This window comes from Giraffa tippelskirchi, chromosome 12, assembly GCF_054371585.1.
Source record: "Giraffa tippelskirchi isolate mGirTip1 chromosome 12, T2T-mGirTip1v1.2.pri, whole genome shotgun sequence".
In the NCBI taxonomy this organism is placed as follows: domain Eukaryota; kingdom Metazoa; phylum Chordata; class Mammalia; order Artiodactyla; family Giraffidae; genus Giraffa; species Giraffa tippelskirchi.
Window position 1 is genome coordinate 118281851 of NC_137286.1, and position 16429 is coordinate 118298279.

Genomic DNA, 16429 nt, shown 5'->3' on the forward strand with positions numbered 1-16429 from the left:
GTTTTATGGGGTCGATCAGTAATAAAGAAAATATTGTAAAGGAAAAGGTTTTAATATTTGGCATATAACCTGTGAAGGGAAGGAACGACTATCTTTAGGATGCCGCCGCCCCCTACCTATCCCATAGACATGGACTCATCCTGTCTGCCTCCCACAGCACCCTCTGCGCAAGCGCAGACTTGTGGCCTCACAGACTGGTTAGAAATCGATGCTAGTTCAGTTCAGTCCCTCAGTTGGGTCCGACTCTTTGCGACCCCATGGACTGCAGCACGCCAGGCATTCCTGTCCATCACCAACTCCCAGAGTTTACTCAAACTCATGTCTATTGAGTCGGTGATGCCATCCAACCATCTCATCCTCTGTCGTCCCCTTCTCCTCCCGCCTTCAGTCTTTCCCAGCATCAGGGTCTTTCCAAATGAGTCAGTTCTTCGCATCAGGTGGCCAAAGTATTGGAGTTTCAGCTTCAGCATCAGCCCTTTCAGAGTCTCATTTTAAAAAGGAGACCTAATAGATTAAATGCCTGGCTTATAGAAACATGATGGTATTACGCTAGTCATGATTTCTTATTGGGGATACACTTTTTTATCCATACTGCTGACAAATGAGGCCAAATTATATTAGGTTTTGATATGTTCTTAAGTATTGCAAAAAGGCTATGTTTTAGGATGGTTGCTTGGCAATGAAACACAGGCTAAAGGCAGATGATAGGGTCTCTACACATAAAGAAAGCTGGACGTATTCCTACTAGGATAAATAATATATAAGACAGTAATCATAGTGGTGTGCCATGAATAAGTTACAGGTGTGCAGAGAAACCGACCCTCTTCAATAGATCCAGGGAAAGACGGGTGGGGGCCTCCTCAGAAGATTTCCTGGGCTAGTTATGACTGCTTTGTCAACCCTATTTGATTAAGTCAGGTGTTGAAATGCCGATTTCATCAATTGTTAGCTGCATATTTTTTCTCATTTGACTCCTCAGAAATCATACTGCATGTTGCATCAGATGGCTCCTTACAATGGCAGATAGTCAGGCAGCAGGTGTGACTCAGCTGTTTTTGCAGGTGTGTGCATGAACTTGGTTATAGCTGTTCAACACTTCTATTGAATTATGGGTATTGTTGGCCATGTACATACTATGTTCAAATGCCATGTGAAATGTCTTTTAAAAGATTATGCTGCAATTTGGCATAACAGAAAGCTACCAGGAATGGAACCAGGCAGGAAAGAGAACAATGGATTGGTTGTAAACTTATACCAGTAAGGCAAATGTGGGTTATTGGAAGAAGGACCAAAATTCCACATCTTCTTACAAATCAACCGAATTACAATTTCCAAAAACATAAGTAGACTTAAGTAAATAAAACAAAAAGGTTGGGAACTTCCCTGGTGGTCAAGTGGCTAAGACTCCTCACTCCCAATGCAGGGGCCCTGGATTCGAACCCTGGTCAGGGAACTAGATCCCACATGCTGCAGCTAAATAAATAATTAAAAAAAAAACAAACCAAAAAGGTTGCTTATTTCAGTTCAAGCTTGGAGAAGTTGCCAGACCCCTCAGAATACAAGAAAGAACTTGATAAAAATAAGAGCAGTTTTAGGTCTCAAATACTTTTATTATGACATCAAACTTCAATTTGTCAAAAACTTCTTGATGTGTTTGAATAGAAGCTGCCGAATTTGTAATAGTTGCTGGAAAAATGAAACTATGAGTTTAGTCATGTAGGAAATAACATTTTTGGAGGTAACAACTACATGTTTTTATTTGGTTATTTGAATTTGAGGAAGCTGTATCAATTGACACCTGGTTACTCCTCTGAATTTGAGTGTTAAAATTTGGGGCAGATCTAGCCATTAGGTATTGCTGTATAAACCCTGCCACCACCACCACCACAAATTCCCAATGTCACATTACAAGCAAACATTTATTTAGCTTACATGTCTTGGGGATTAGCAGTGGGTTGGCCGATGGAAGCTGGGCTCAGCTGAGGTGCTTCTGCTGTGTTTCAAGTGTTCATCACTCCCTTGCTGGAACCAGCAGGCTGGCCCAAGCTCATTCTGCTCCAGGTGATGATACAAGTACAAACAGCAAGCAGAAGCTTATTTAGGCCTGGACTTGGAACTGGAATACCATTATTTCTTCTCCACTTTATTGACTGTAACAGATCACATGGCTGAACTCAAAGTCATGAAGTGGGGAGATATACAGTTAATTCTCATTATAAAGCAACCACGAACACTGAGTTAGTAAAGGCCAAACCATTGCTCCTCGTGGGAACAGGTTAAGTTCTTGTGAGCCTCTGGTCACATTTTAATCAACTGATCAATACATTTTTGTGTATATTTTTGTTTAAAGTCACCACATTTAATCTATATTATTGATTCATTAACACTGATCCCGGGGCTAAACAACACTATAACTCATGCCTGAAGGAACTTACCTAATATATATATTTTCTCTACAAGGCTCGTCACAGTCTTCCTGTGTGTGAGAACACAAAACACCACATGAGCACAATGCTTGGGGTCATTCTATACAGTGAAATCATCAATAAAAAGCACAAAATTGCAAAATATATATATATATATATGGCATTAAATAGACTGCATAAAGGATACATTTCCAATACAAGACTTCAAACAAGACGACAGAGCACAGACTTGCTTGACCTCAGCTGGGAACTCAATATTTTTGCTACTCCAGGCATGTCTGTAAATGACCTTGAAAGTGACATGAGTAGCGATTTGGGGGTTACAAATAAATGTAGACAAATAGATAAACCAAAACATAGAACCTATGAATAATGAAAATCGACACTACTTTGCTCCCAGTGGAAAACACTTCAATGTTATATGGCAAAGGGTATAGATAAAGGAAGAATTTAAAAATGAGGCCTTACATATATGTGTAACTGAATAACTTTGTACACCAGAAAATAACACAACATTGTAAATCAACTCTATTTCCATTAAAAAAAAAAAAAACAAAACCCCAAAACATGGGGGCCAATAATGCATTATGGGCCCCATCTTAGACTTACTGAATCAAAGTTTGCATTTCATATTCCCCAGGTATTTGTATGCACATTCAAGTTTAAAAAGTACTGGCCTTATGGATACATGCATGCATGCCAGAGGCTGGGAGTTAAACCCTACAAACTTCAGAGGCTACTACATTCATGAAGTTTTTATGGGTCCAAAGGTCTAGGGCATAAGAGGACAACCTCTCTAAGATGAAGGAATGGCTATTGCACCCCGCAATTTCCCTTAACGGGCAAAGACAGAGCACTTGATGGGTTTCTGGCTTTTGGAGGCAGCAAATGCCTCATTTGGGAATACAGGTGTAACACATTTATGGGTGATATGGCTAGCTGCCAGTTAGAGTAGGTCCCTGAGCAAGACAGTGCTCTGCAGCAAGTCCATGCTGGACTGCAAGCTGCCTTCTGTTTGACTCTATGTCTCAGCAGATCCAATGGCACTAGAGAGGTCCATGCTGCTGGGAGTCCTAGGCAAGCCATAAAAGGAGAGTCAGAGTGCAGGACCTCATGATTCTGGAGCAACATCATTCCCCTGACAACAATCATTTGAAAAACAGCCCCTGGCATGCAACTAAGAGCCTGGCTATGCAACTGAAGTGATGATGCAACTGTGGCTGCTCATCATGAGCTGGGCATCTCAGATTTAACAACTCGCAGCTGGGTGGATATAGCAGCAGTCTCTCAGATAGATAAGGAGAATGGAGACTCTTGGAAATTCCTTGGAAGTTGAAGAATAGTGGCCAGAAGAAGATAAGTGAGAAAGCTGGAAGTTCTCCAAGCAAGGCAAACTCAATGTAATAATCTTTTCCCCACTCCCTAACTGCTCATCTTCCTGCTTTCCCTCTCTTGGGTGCAGCAGTAATACACTCTACCCCAGGTCAGATCTCTGGTGTCATCAATGACAACCTCGGTGCAACAGAAGGGTACCCCTTTACAAAAGAATCTCTTTAATCTGTGTCTGCCCCTCCGTCTCCATGGCTACTGCCTTAGTTAAGTCTCTCATCATTTTACTCTGGCAAATTTCCCACATTACTGAAAATAGCGTTGCTGCATATCTGATTATTCCATTCATTCCTCAAATATTTATTTGGCCTCTACTGTGTATCAGGCATTGGGTTAGGCTTTGGGAAAAACAATGTGAAGAATAAAAAAAAAAGACAGTACTTCAGGCCTTACGGAATTAACAACCTGAAAAGAGAGATGAAAATCCTTCTTAAAATTCTTCAGCATTTCCCCCTTGTTTTCAGGATGAAGCCCTGATGTTTGGACCAGTTGAAAGTGAACGTGTTAGTCACTTAGTCCTGTCCCACTCTTTTGTGACTCCATGGACTGTAGCCTGCCAAGCTCCTCTGTCCATGGAATTCTCCAGGCAAGAATACTGGAGTGGGTTGCCATTTCCTTCCCCAGGGATCTTCCAGACCTAGAGATCCAACCCTGGTCTCCTGCATTGCAGGTGGATTCTTTACCATCTGAGCCACCAGGGAAGTCCCTGCCTATCTCTCCAGCATCACTTCTAACCACTGCCCTTCAGTCTTGTAGGGTCTGTAGCCACAGTGCACACTCTCCCTTCTTCAGAGCACCCTCCTCTCTGAATGGCTAACATATACTTTTTTAAGGGCTCACTCCAGCTGTCCACCTCCTCCAGGAAGCCTTGTGGACACTCCCTTCCCCCTTTAGCTGCCTTTTTCTGTAGCTTTACCCACATCATTCTAACATAATCACACACGTATCACATGTACTGTGATTCTTCGTTCTTTTGCCCACTTCTTTCACACTGGTCGTAAAGAGTCGGACACGACTGAGCGACTGAACTAAACTGAACTGGACTGAAGCTCAGCTTATTGTAACCAACACTTAGTTACAGCGTCTGATTCATAATAGGTACTTGACATTTTTTGTCAAAAGGAACTGTGTAGGTACATACAAATATCCCCCACTCTGTAACAGCAGGCAAGGCCAAGACATCACTTCTGTACCGTGGTAAAGGAGTTTCTTGGCATGACTCCGTCACCCTCTGGCTCTGGGGCCTCCTGGTGGGCAGTGTCCAGCCCCTCCCTCGATGAATAGGACTTAGCGGCACGCCCCCTAGCGCCTCGGGCTGACTCTGCAGGAATGGGAGGGCGCTGGCGAGCACGCGGTCCCAGACACGCGCTTGGCGCATGCGTGGCACGCGAGCGGACCCTTGGGCTCGGAAGAGTCCAAGCGTGAGGGGAGCGAGCTGTGGAGCGAGCTAACATTCTTTTCCCTTCTGCAATAGGAAGCTGGATCCTATTTTTTAACATCCCATCGTTTCTTAACTTAAAGTTTAAGCCTTGAGTTATGGTTCTATAGGGAGCGAGAAAGGACCTAGAGTGTCATTAAACTTTTCTTCATCTCCGGACACCCCTCCCAGGGGGCGCAAGTTGAACAGTCCCAGGTCAGGGCCGCGGGGGCGGAAGCGGCGGCGGCTACGGCGGCGGCTACGGCGGCGGCTGTCAGAGCTGGAGAGGGGCCGGGCGGAGCGGCCATGGAGGGTCAACGCTGGCTGCCGCTGGAGGCCAATCCTGAGGTGAGCGCGCCTCCGGTCTCGGCTTCAGGCCGCGGGCAGGGGCGGAGGGGACCGGGCTGTTGCAGCTCGTCCCGGGCAGTTTGTCGCTAAATCGTGTTCTCTGTTTCGTTTTCAGGTCACCAACCAGGTGAGTGAGGTGTCTTGTCGCTCGGGACCCGGGAGCCCTCCCTGGCTGCCTACAGCCCCGCACTCCCTTGGAGTCTGGGATTTAACTTCATGCAGGTCCCTCTTGCTCAGCTTTAGACGGGTGTGCCTTTTTTTTTTTTTTTTTTTTTTTTTATGGCCGCCTCCAGCCCACCTGGTTCCTGGAAAGATGCTCCCAGCTGTCTCTGGTCCTGTTCCCCGTCATCATGTTTCCTGGGATTTCGGGGTCAGAGGTTTGAGGGACATTCACCCTGTATTCCTGTTTCTCTTCCCTCTAAGTCTTGCCTCCTGCTAGTGCCGAATCCATAATTGTTCCACACCTATACCTTCCAGGTGACTAATTTCCCTACAGTACCTGACTCGAAGCTTTGTAAACTCGCCCACCCAGTCCTTGTAATTTCCTGCGCCACCTGCTCCGTGAAACCATCTTCCAGTCATCTCTTGCCCCATCAAGTCAACTTCTCTTTCCCACCACACCCCCTTTCTCTTCCAATTCCTTAAAAGTGGAATTCAATTTTTTATGCCATAGGAAAGCTCAGTTCCCACGTAATCCTTTGCCACCTTCAACTCTTTAAATTCGTTTGGGTGTTGGATGGGGAGGGAAGCGGGAACCTCTCCCAGCGACTCGATTAAAAGGACAATAAGTACTACCAGGTATAAACTTTTTATTTGTTTAGGTGTATTTTGTCTTATCCTCTTTTTCATTCTCAACAGCAGGTTTACTTTTTACTGCCCTCTTATTTTGTCGTATGGTACAGTTTTCCACCTCCATAACCTTCCTATTCATCACCAATGAATAATGATTCATTATTTTTGGTACTTCGTTAGTTTTTGGTTTTGAAAGGTTGTAGAAAATTCCTTATATAAAGAAAGCAGATAGAATGCTTTATCTCAGGGTAGCCAACAAACCCTTTATTTTTTAATTCAGCTTTATTTTACACTTTTGAAATGATCATTCGTCCCTCAACTTTTGTTTCTTTACTAATCTAGAAATGTACAAAGCTTGGAACACAGCATATATCTTTTAGGTTATTATTAAGGTGGCATTTCCAATCAGTGTTAATTTTCTTTGGTTTTACCCTCTTTGGCGTTTGTTGTTCATTTACCCCCTTACAACATTCTGATGCTTTTGTTAAGAAAAATCTTGAGGCCAAAGAAGTTAGTATTTCCAACTTCTGATTTAGTGCCATAGGAAAGAAGCATATTTCTCTCAGACCTAGTCCCTCAATTTTTCTATAGCTTTAGTGAAAGCTATAGATCAGTTGCCATATATCTGGCATATCACTTTGTCATATATCTGGACTCTGTTCTGTTCTATTGATCTATGTGTCTGTTTTCATTATTGTAGTTTTATAGTAAGCCTTGAAAATAAATAGTATGAATTCTCAAACTTCACTCCTTTTCAAAATCATTTAGGCTGTTTTACCTTCTTTGTCTTTCAATATAAATTTTAGAATCAGCTGAGAATCTGACCGAAACGTTTCTGTAAATTAAGAAGTTTATACAAAACTGCTATGATTTTGATGGTGAATGTGTAACTAAGTCTATAGGTATATTTTGGAGAAAATTAACATCTTAACAGTATCGAGTCTTGCATTTGATGAAGATGGTGCATCTCATCATTTGTTTGGGTCTTTTTTGATTTCTTTCAAAAGTAGTTTTTTGTTTTAGCATGTTGTCTTGCACTTTTTGTTTGTTTATACCTAAGTATTTAATGACTTTTTGACACTACTGTAAATGATACTGTTTTAAAATTTTATTTTCTGATTGTCTATTGCTGTATAGAGAAATAGAATTTATTTTTGCATATTCACTTTGTAGCCTACTGCTGTGCTAAATTCACTTATTTTAGTGGCTGTTTTTGGTAGATGCTTTGGGATTTTCTAAATAGACAGTCATATTCTCTGTGATCAGACTGTTTTATTTTTCCCTTTTCAGTCTGAATGCCTTTTATTCATTCTTCTTGTTGCACTGGTTAGGACCTTTAATACAAAATTGAGTAGAATGGAGAGAGAGAGGACACTCTTGTCTTGTTGCGGATCTTAGAGGGAAAACATTTGATCTTTCATCTTTAGATATGTTAGTTGTAGGGTTTTGGTAGATATTTTTTATCATGTTAAGGAAGTTCCCTTCTTTCCTGAGTTTGCTGAGATTTTTTATCATGGATCAATGTTGAATTTTCTCAAATGGCTTTCCTGTGTCTCTTGAGATTGTCATTTAAGGAAGAAATAATACCACTCCTACATAAACATAGAAGAGGGGGGACACTTCCCAACTCATTTTATGACCAGCATTCCCAGGCAAGCTGTAATAAGAAAAACTGCAGACTAGTATCCCTCATGAACGTGGATGTAGAAATCCTCTACCAAATATTTGCGAAGAGAATGCAGCAATATATAAAAAGAATAGTATATCCTAAGAACTGTTTATTCTGGTATTATAAAGCTGACTCACTATTAACTATCAATAGACTGAAAAACAATCATTTTTAGACAATATCGTTACATTAATAAGATGGAAGCTTTTAGAGTTGGAAACTTAGTTAGATCTTGGTAGACTATGAAACCTATTCACTTATTCACAGCAATTAAATAATATTTGGGGGACACCTTTTGGAATACCAGGTATCTGAGCAGGAGCTGGTTATATTTGGTGATGAAAACATTTATGGTTTTCTGCCTTTCAGTCCTTTGGGAAGACAGACAATAAACAAGTAAGTAAAAAAAAAAAAAGAAAACAGCGATTATTGTAAGTGCAGTGGAGAAAATTAATAGTACAGAGATGAAGACCATCTGGGAAAACATACTAAGTTGGATGGTGACAGGAGGCCATTCTGAGTGACATAAACAGAGAAAAGATATTATTAGTATATGATTGTACAATTTCTGGCATGCTTTGGTGTGGTTACGTTGGTTTTAAATTTATTATTTAAAGAAGTAATGCGCATTTAGTGGGAGAATAGACAAGTAACTAAAAAGTGATTAGTTTTAACCAAAATTTTTGTAGTTGTTTCTTTATTCTCTTTGTGTTAGTGGCAGAACTGAGAATCTAAAATGAATAGAAATTGAATTAACTCACAGCCACAGATTAATCCCAACAACCATACCCATCCCCACCCTTTCTTATTTCCTTGATTTAATGGAAGCCTAGGCCTTTTACTTATCTTGGTTTCACCCTGTTACCATTTGGTGGTTGCATGTGTTATTATTGTACTCAGTGTCAGCAAACACTGTTTAATGTTGACTAGTTTGTATGAGAATGATTAACAGATGTCAACTATATGAAGATCACGTTAACTGGTAACCACATCTCAGTAGGTGTAGTAAGTAGTAATTTCTTTTTTTGCTTACTATGCTATCAGTCTCTTCTCAGATACTTTGTCTTACTCTAGGTAGAACTTACCTAGAATAAAAGAAGTTCAATGACAGAAAAAAATCATTTAAAAAACTTAAGCTCTATTGTGTTTATATATGCATTTACAGAACTGATAGCTTGAAGCCGGTGGAAAGTTACAAGTAATTAAGCATCGGGAATTATAACATTTTTTACAAAGAACACTCTGTGCTATGGGCAGTCATAGCACTTACTTTTATGATCACACTAGATTTTCATCTTGGTTATGTTTTGTGATTTGAGTATTTCATGGCCACAGTTTAAAATTTTGAATATTGTTGTTTTAGACCCATTGATTTCTGATATGACAATTTCCTAGAAATATTCCCAATTGTGGATTTTATTGAAGAGGCCAAAAGTGAAAGAATGTGAAAGTCTCTCAGTTGTGTCTGACTCTTTGCAACCCCAGGATTATACAGTCCATGGAATACTCCAGGCCAGAATACTGGAGTGGGTAGCCTTTCCCTTCTCCAGGGGATCTTCACAACCCAAGGATTGAACACAGATCTCCTGCATTGCAGGCAGATTGTTTACCAGCTGAACCACCAGGGAAGCCCAAGAAGAGGCTGAAGGAAAAGAAATTTACCTTAATGTTATTATTGTATTTAGTTTAGTTGCTTAGAGTTGGAAAAAGAATTAGAAGTCATGTGCTGGATAGTTGCCACAAACATGCAAATATTTGTTAGTTAGGGTTTCCCTTCTTGGGAAAAACATGCTTGTTACCCTGTCCTCTAGCTACTATCTCCTTTCTGTTTCCCTTCTTTGTAAAATTTCCACAAAAAAATTGTCCATAGATGCTCCTGCTGCTTTTTTTTTTTTAATCTGTGAATTTTTCCTGTATTCACTCCTATCCTCACTGTTTCACAGTAACTACTTTTCTCAAGTTTACTAATCACTTTGTCAGATCCAGCATTCACTTTTCTCTGACCATTTCTCGATTTCTCAGCAACACTTGGTAGAGTACCCACTGCATTGGCTCCTGTGATAATTCTGCTTGCTTCCTATTTCTCTGACTGCTTCCTAGATTTGCCTTTGCTGGATCATCTCCCTTCCAATTTCTGAGAGCCTTCCTTGTTCCTTGTTCTTCAGAGCCTTGTCTAGGTTGCTAATCTTTTATGTTGTAGAGCATTAATATCATCAGCTGTCGCATGTTTGATCCCATGTTCCTCTAAGTCCTGACTTCTTTACAGAATTGGAAACTAATATATTCAGCCACCACTTTGATATCTCCATGTAGATACAGATATCTCAAACTTAACATGGCTGAAAAAAAAATCTGGATTTACATCCTCTCATCTCTCCTCCAGATCTGCTTCCCCAGTCTTTTCAGGGTAGTGCCATTTATCCAATGCTCAAGTCAATGTCATCGATTGTTCTTCACTGCTATACTAATTTAGAGAGGCCATTCATGTATTGATTTTAATTTCTTTGGTTTGAATCTCTGCTCTGAGATCATGGGCAGTTATCTAACCTCTTTGTACCTCAGTTTCTTAGTTTCTCATGGGTGCTAAATCTCTTCAGTCGTGTCCAGTTCTTTGCAACTCTATGGACCGTAGCCTGCCAGGCTCCTCTGTGCATGGAGTTCTCCAGGCAAGAATACTGGAGTGGGTTGCCATGCCCTCCTCCAGGGGATCTTCCCAAACCAGGGATCAAACCCAGGTCTCTGGCATTGCAGGTGGATTCTTTACGATCTGAGCCATCAGGGAAGCCCAAGAATACTGGAGTGGGTAGTCTGTCTCTTCTCCAGGGGAACTTCCTGACCTAGGGATGGAACTTGCATCTCTCCTGCACTGGCAGGTGGGTGGTTCACCACTGGCACCACCTGGGAAGCCCTAGTTTCTCACAGCCTCTCCCGATCTTGCAAAATTGGAAGGATTAAATAAATTTTTCTCTTTCCTAATCTTTCAGATCCAATGATCTGCAACTCTGGTAGACTTTTTTCAGAATCTATCCCAAATCTTCCCATTCTGTTCATTTCTACTGCTGCATCCCAAGCCACTGTCATCCTTAGTCTGAACGATCCAATATCTTCCTAACTAGTTTTTCTGCTTCTCCGTATGCCACCCTAAAATCTGTTCTCAGTGTTTACCCAAGGAGGTTTTATAAAAATGCAGGTCACAACTTGTGTTTCCCTGCCTAAAATACTCAAAACACAAAACAGCCTTCCACTGCTTGTCCTTAGAATACATTCAAGCTGCTTACTCTGTCTTGATGGGGAGGTACTGTCTGCCTGTCTCCCACTTTCACTGGGCTGCAGCCTTGAGTGCCTGTTGCTGCTTCAGTCTTCATATAGCTCATCCTTTGCTTGAATCATTACAATCTTAGTTATTTCATGGCTGATTCTTTCTTGTTGTTTGTATATTAAAGTTACCTCCTTAATAAGTCTTTCCTGATTATTCAGGTAATTTCCCTTCCTCCTCCCACCATCCACCCTGAGTCTCCACTGATGTCATGTCTTGCTTTATTTTCTTCATAATACTTAATCACCTTGTGAAATTATCTTGTTTTTGTGTCTGCTTGTTTATTGTGTGTATCCCACCCCTAGCATGTAAGTTCTGTGAGAGAAAGGACATGTCTGAGTTACTGACAGTGGTGTGTGGCCCATAGAGGGCTCTCAACAAATAGTTATCGGGTAGAAGAATGACTAAATCTTATATAGCTGCTTTTGTGCTCCAGAAAATCTTTCTTAAGATTGCCTTTAATGTGGTCATGAATATTTTGCTTGAATATTTCAGTGACAGTATTCTATCTCATTAAAGTGGTTTAGTCTTTTTTTATTATAATTAGAATAATGTATAATATATAATTAGAAGAATTATATTTATATTTCTTTATATTGAAACAAAATCTGCTCTTCTGTAACTTCCTCCAGTTGTCTGTCATCCTCCCATTGAAATCATGCAGAGTAAATCTAATTGCTCCTTTGTGATATTACAGAAAATATTTGGGGAAAAGGATTATAATAATTTAAGTCTTCTCAGAACATGCCCAGATTCTCCAGCTGTGATGTCTTCCAAAACCTTAATATTCCTGGTCACCTTTCCTTGAGCCTGCTTCTGTTTGTCGTCATCCTTCATAAAATAGGCCTCCCAGAGATGATTCATATTTCACTCTGCATAATCTGTGTTGAAATAGTGGATTACTACATTATCCTGAGTAATCCAACTTTTAAAGCAGATCAGCATTGCATCATTATTTTGACAGTTGTGTAGTCACTCCATATTGAACCTGCAGTGAAGTAAACTTAAACACCCCTTTTTTCGAGTCCCTACGTAAAACATTTTTACTATTTCCCCATTCTGTACTTAAATAATTGTATTATTGTTTGTTTATTGAATACCTATTAAAATTCATTTTGCTCATTTCCAGACTTTAGGAACCATTGTTTTCTCATTTAACTCTTGGTTATTTTCCTAGTTCTACATCCAGCAGTTACTACTAGTATATTTTTACTAGTGGTGATATCACACAATTACTAGATAAGTATAATTTTTGTCATAACCCAAAAGATTAGTAAATTAGTAGTGAGGCAGAATATATTGCTGTCCTGAACTGCCCATTAAAGATCAGAGCAAGTGGCTTTAGAACAGATTTAAAGGGAAGGTAGATTTAATTTTTATCTCTTTTTTCATATATGTAATCAGAGTTTTTGTTAACCCGACTGTCTCCTAAAGAATAAGGAGGAATTCATTAAAAATGACAAAGAGAGAATTCCAGTTCATGTGCAAAAACAAGAAAGCGAGGGTTGTCAACTCTTTGAGAACTGGAGGAGAGTTCATTGTGGCTGTGGTTAGAGAACCAAGTTCAAAAAAATACTCCAAGCCGTGAGAGACAGGTAAATAAGGACCAGAGCATCCAGAGCTGTGTGTGTCAGTCCTGGCAACAAGACCTTGCAAAGTCACAGAACCTCCCAGGCTCAGTTTTCTTGTTGGTGAAAGGATGTAATAAAACCTCTTTTGCCAGTTGCGGTAAAAGTGAAGTGCATTAAAGCTCCTAGCATAGTTTCTGTTACAGGATACTCTCTAAAAATGTTGACACATAATTTAAAGAACTCTGCATCTGATGGAAATACTCTGGCCCAAAGAATAAAAAGAATGAGTTAACCAAGATCTTTTGGGGGCATGTAATCTATTTTATTAATTATTTTTCTTGATAAGCCAAACATTAGTGGCATTATGAAGATTTAGTGAGCTAGTCAGTCAGAATTTTTTGTTATTTTATTATCCAGTATTTAAACAAGCCAGAAGACTGATGTTAATGGTTGTAAATCCCTTTATTATACTTGATACAAACAGGATGTTTTCTATTAATAATTGTGTATAGAGGTCTGTGCAAGTGCCTGTAGCACATGGAATACTTTGTGAGGAGTCTGAAGAGAGTTTTTTGGAGTAGTTTTACTACTGGTATTTTATGTTTTCTCTCAGTTTTGTAAATTTAAAGAAGATACATGTGTATCAGTTCTGTAGATTTTATCTTAGAAACTACATCTAATTATTGTAAAAATGATACTTTTTGAAAATACTGGAAAATAAAAAGTTGAGTTCACACTGTTCACGTTAGTTGCTGTTAGTATTTACTAATTTAGAGAATTTCTTTTTAATCTTTCTCTGTTTTTGATTATCACACTGCAGGTAGGTTCTTTTTTTTTTTTTTCCTTTTAATGATAAAAGTAGGATACCTCTGTTATTTAAAAAGTGAGAGGTTGGTGAAAAAAAAAAAAAGTGAGAGGTTAAAGTTGAAGGCCTTTTTCCTCACCTTTTTTCCACTGCCCAGAGGTAGTTACTGTATGTAGCTGCTTTTATTTTTTGTGTTGGACTTCCCTGGTGGCTCAGACGGTAAAGAATCCACCTGCAATGCGGGAGACCTGGGTTCGATCCCTGGGTTGGGACGATCCCCTGGAGGAGGGCATGGCAACCCGCTCCAGTATTCTTGGGTCGGCTACAGCCCATGGGGTTGCAAAGAGTTGGACACGACTGAGCGACTAAGCACAGCACAGCATTCTTTCTGTGCTTGTGATGACTTCCTGGGTGAGTCTGACTCATAACAATATCTGCAACAAAGGTTGCATTGATGTACTTCATATATATTAATTAAATTGAACTTCTTTTTATCAATCTTATTTGATTAACTCTGAGTAAAAAGTTAAGAAGTATGATTCCAATTAAATTTTAATCATTTTAATATATTTAATTTAATCTGCTATTTAATCATTAATGTGTCCTCAGTCCAGTACTTAGCACTCTCACTACAATCTGTCCCCTTTGGAGCTTGGTAACATTTATACTCTTTAGCTTTGGCTGACAAGGAATAAGTTTACAACTTCAAGGTATTTGCCAGTTTTGTCCAAATTGTTTTTTCACTAAAATGTTCAACTGTTACTTTCTGTTTACAGCACAGATGTGAAAATTTACTGTCTTACATGTACATTTGTTATATAACTTTATAGCAATATGACTTGGGGTTACATAAAGTTAACCAATAAATTTAAATTATCTTATGAGGGTTTATGATACTTTTCCTTGACAGTGTGCCTTTTAGAGCTGTCAGTTCTGTGCAGGTAGTATTTGGTATCTGGAGTATGTGGAGCTGATAAAATAAATGCCTGGTTTCATATTAGAAGCCAAATGTATCTTTCCTACTTCTTTAACTTGGCACAAATGAAACCAAATATATATTAAATATTCATTATTAACACAGCTTAACAGACATATGCAGACATACAGATGACTAGATTAAAATGAAGATACAGTTTTCAACAGATTCAACAAATTTGTTGCTGGTTCCATAGATATAACTTGAGTGTCTGTGGTATGGGATTAAAAAGATGAATAAGCTGTAGTTCCTTCCCTGGTCTCTGCAGTCAATTTTAGTCCTTTTTTGGTTTCTAGATAGAATTGAATATTGAGGAGGGCATAGACTAAGAATTTCAGAGACAGTGGAGAAGGGAGAGGAAGTAGTTTGGAATACTTTATTGAACTTTATTAAAGTCTGGAATCATGATTAAGAATCAGATGAAGAATTGGTATTAACTGGAGGAGTCTTGATTTCTGTGGCCCAGACTGTTGCAGAGCATGTTAATGAATCCATGGATGTTGAGCACATTCTGCCAAGAGAAGTTTTTAAATTCAGTATGTTTCTTATTAAACATATCAAGGACATTATTTTTGACTAACCATATTATCATTAAGTAGTATTTCTTCTACAAGCCAAGAGATGGAGAGATGTGGGCACTGGTCGTTTTCATCAGGAAAGTCATTTCCTGGAGAACCTGACTGTGAGATGACTAACACTGTTCATGTATGTCATGGGTATGTCATGAACATGGGTATGGCATGGCTTCCATTGGTTTTGCAAAATCTCATTATCATCTAAGTGCCTGTGATTGTTCTTCAGGGAGAAATACCCAAGGCACTTTTTTATTTTTAAATCTCACATAATATTAGACCAGTAGATACTATAATGTATTCTTGAGGTAAGGTATAATGATGCATTTTTAATATATTTCTTGTTTCCTCTGTTCCTTTATTTCTGTCATGTAAAATTTATTTTGTGATGGTGCACTTTTTAAAATCATCAATTTCATTCCATACAGACATATGAGTTTATTGTGAAATTGATATCATTCTCATTATTATGTTCTTTTTCTCTCTGCAGTAGATTAAGGTCTGATATTTTATTTCCCTTTGAATTCTCCAAGAGTCAAGAAACCACTCCTCTTTTGTTACAGCTGTTTTATCAAATGTAAGCAAGACAGTGAAGTTGAGTAGGTTTCAGTGTGTACTGGAAGTCAGAGAGCCAGGAGGTGACTTTATATCAAGCACTTTCTGGTATTCACACAATTCACTTGGACTTTTTTGGCTTTATATACTCTTTGCTCATTGATAAAACTTGTGATATTGATCTAACATTTGTCTTTAAACCTCAGGCATCATTTTTTATGATTAGGATAAACTATTCTGATTTACTACTAAAATTAGTCTTTATATACTAGAACTTAGATGTATTTCCTTAAAAATCAAATGTTGGGAATGAGTTTTAAGATATCAGCCAAGCCACCTTGTATATGTTTGGTGAAGTCCTGGCTGTTCAATCCCAAAGTAATGGATTTGAGGGGGGTGGAAATAGGAGTTTTGCTTAATATGTTGTAAATTTTAAATGTTTGTTAAGCGAATGAATAAATTGCTATCCCTTCTCACGTAATTCATGACAAACCTGCTTTACATTATTCTTATTGAACATCAGTAATATTTGTACCTTCCATTCCCTTTTGTATATCAGATACATAGTATATACATATTGGTTATTTCCCTGT

At 39.1% G+C, this 16429-nt stretch overlaps 1 protein-coding gene and 1 long non-coding RNA gene across 11 annotated transcripts in view; one reads left to right on the forward strand and one right to left on the reverse strand.

Moving 5' to 3' along the window:
• Positions 1–1589: 1589 nt before the first annotated feature.
• On the reverse strand, positions 1590–5138 carry LOC145529477 (uncharacterized). The gene is made up of 3 exons (XR_014071274.1): positions 5009–5138; positions 2436–2476; positions 1590–2150 (listed from the first exon to the last, which is right to left on the reverse strand). It is a non-coding gene; the product is annotated as an uncharacterized LOC145529477 (long non-coding RNA).
• Positions 5139–5459: 321 nt separating this feature from the next.
• Positions 5460–16429, forward strand: part of UCHL3 (ubiquitin C-terminal hydrolase L3) — a 49515-nt gene continuing 38545 nt past the window's right edge. For 2 of the 10 annotated variants that reach the window (XR_014071275.1, XM_081549950.1), the window contains exon 1: positions 5460–5595. Coding sequence is in view for 5 of the 10 variants with exons in the window: in XM_081549950.1 (XP_081406076.1) it covers positions 5539–5595 (57 nt within the window). In the remaining 5 variants the exon portion in view is untranslated. Of the gene's footprint in view, positions 5596–5695; positions 5708–5875; positions 5958–15771; positions 15945–16429 lie in introns of those variants that run through there. The other 8 variants (XR_014071276.1, XM_081549953.1, XR_014071277.1 and 5 more) reach the window with 6 other exon arrangements.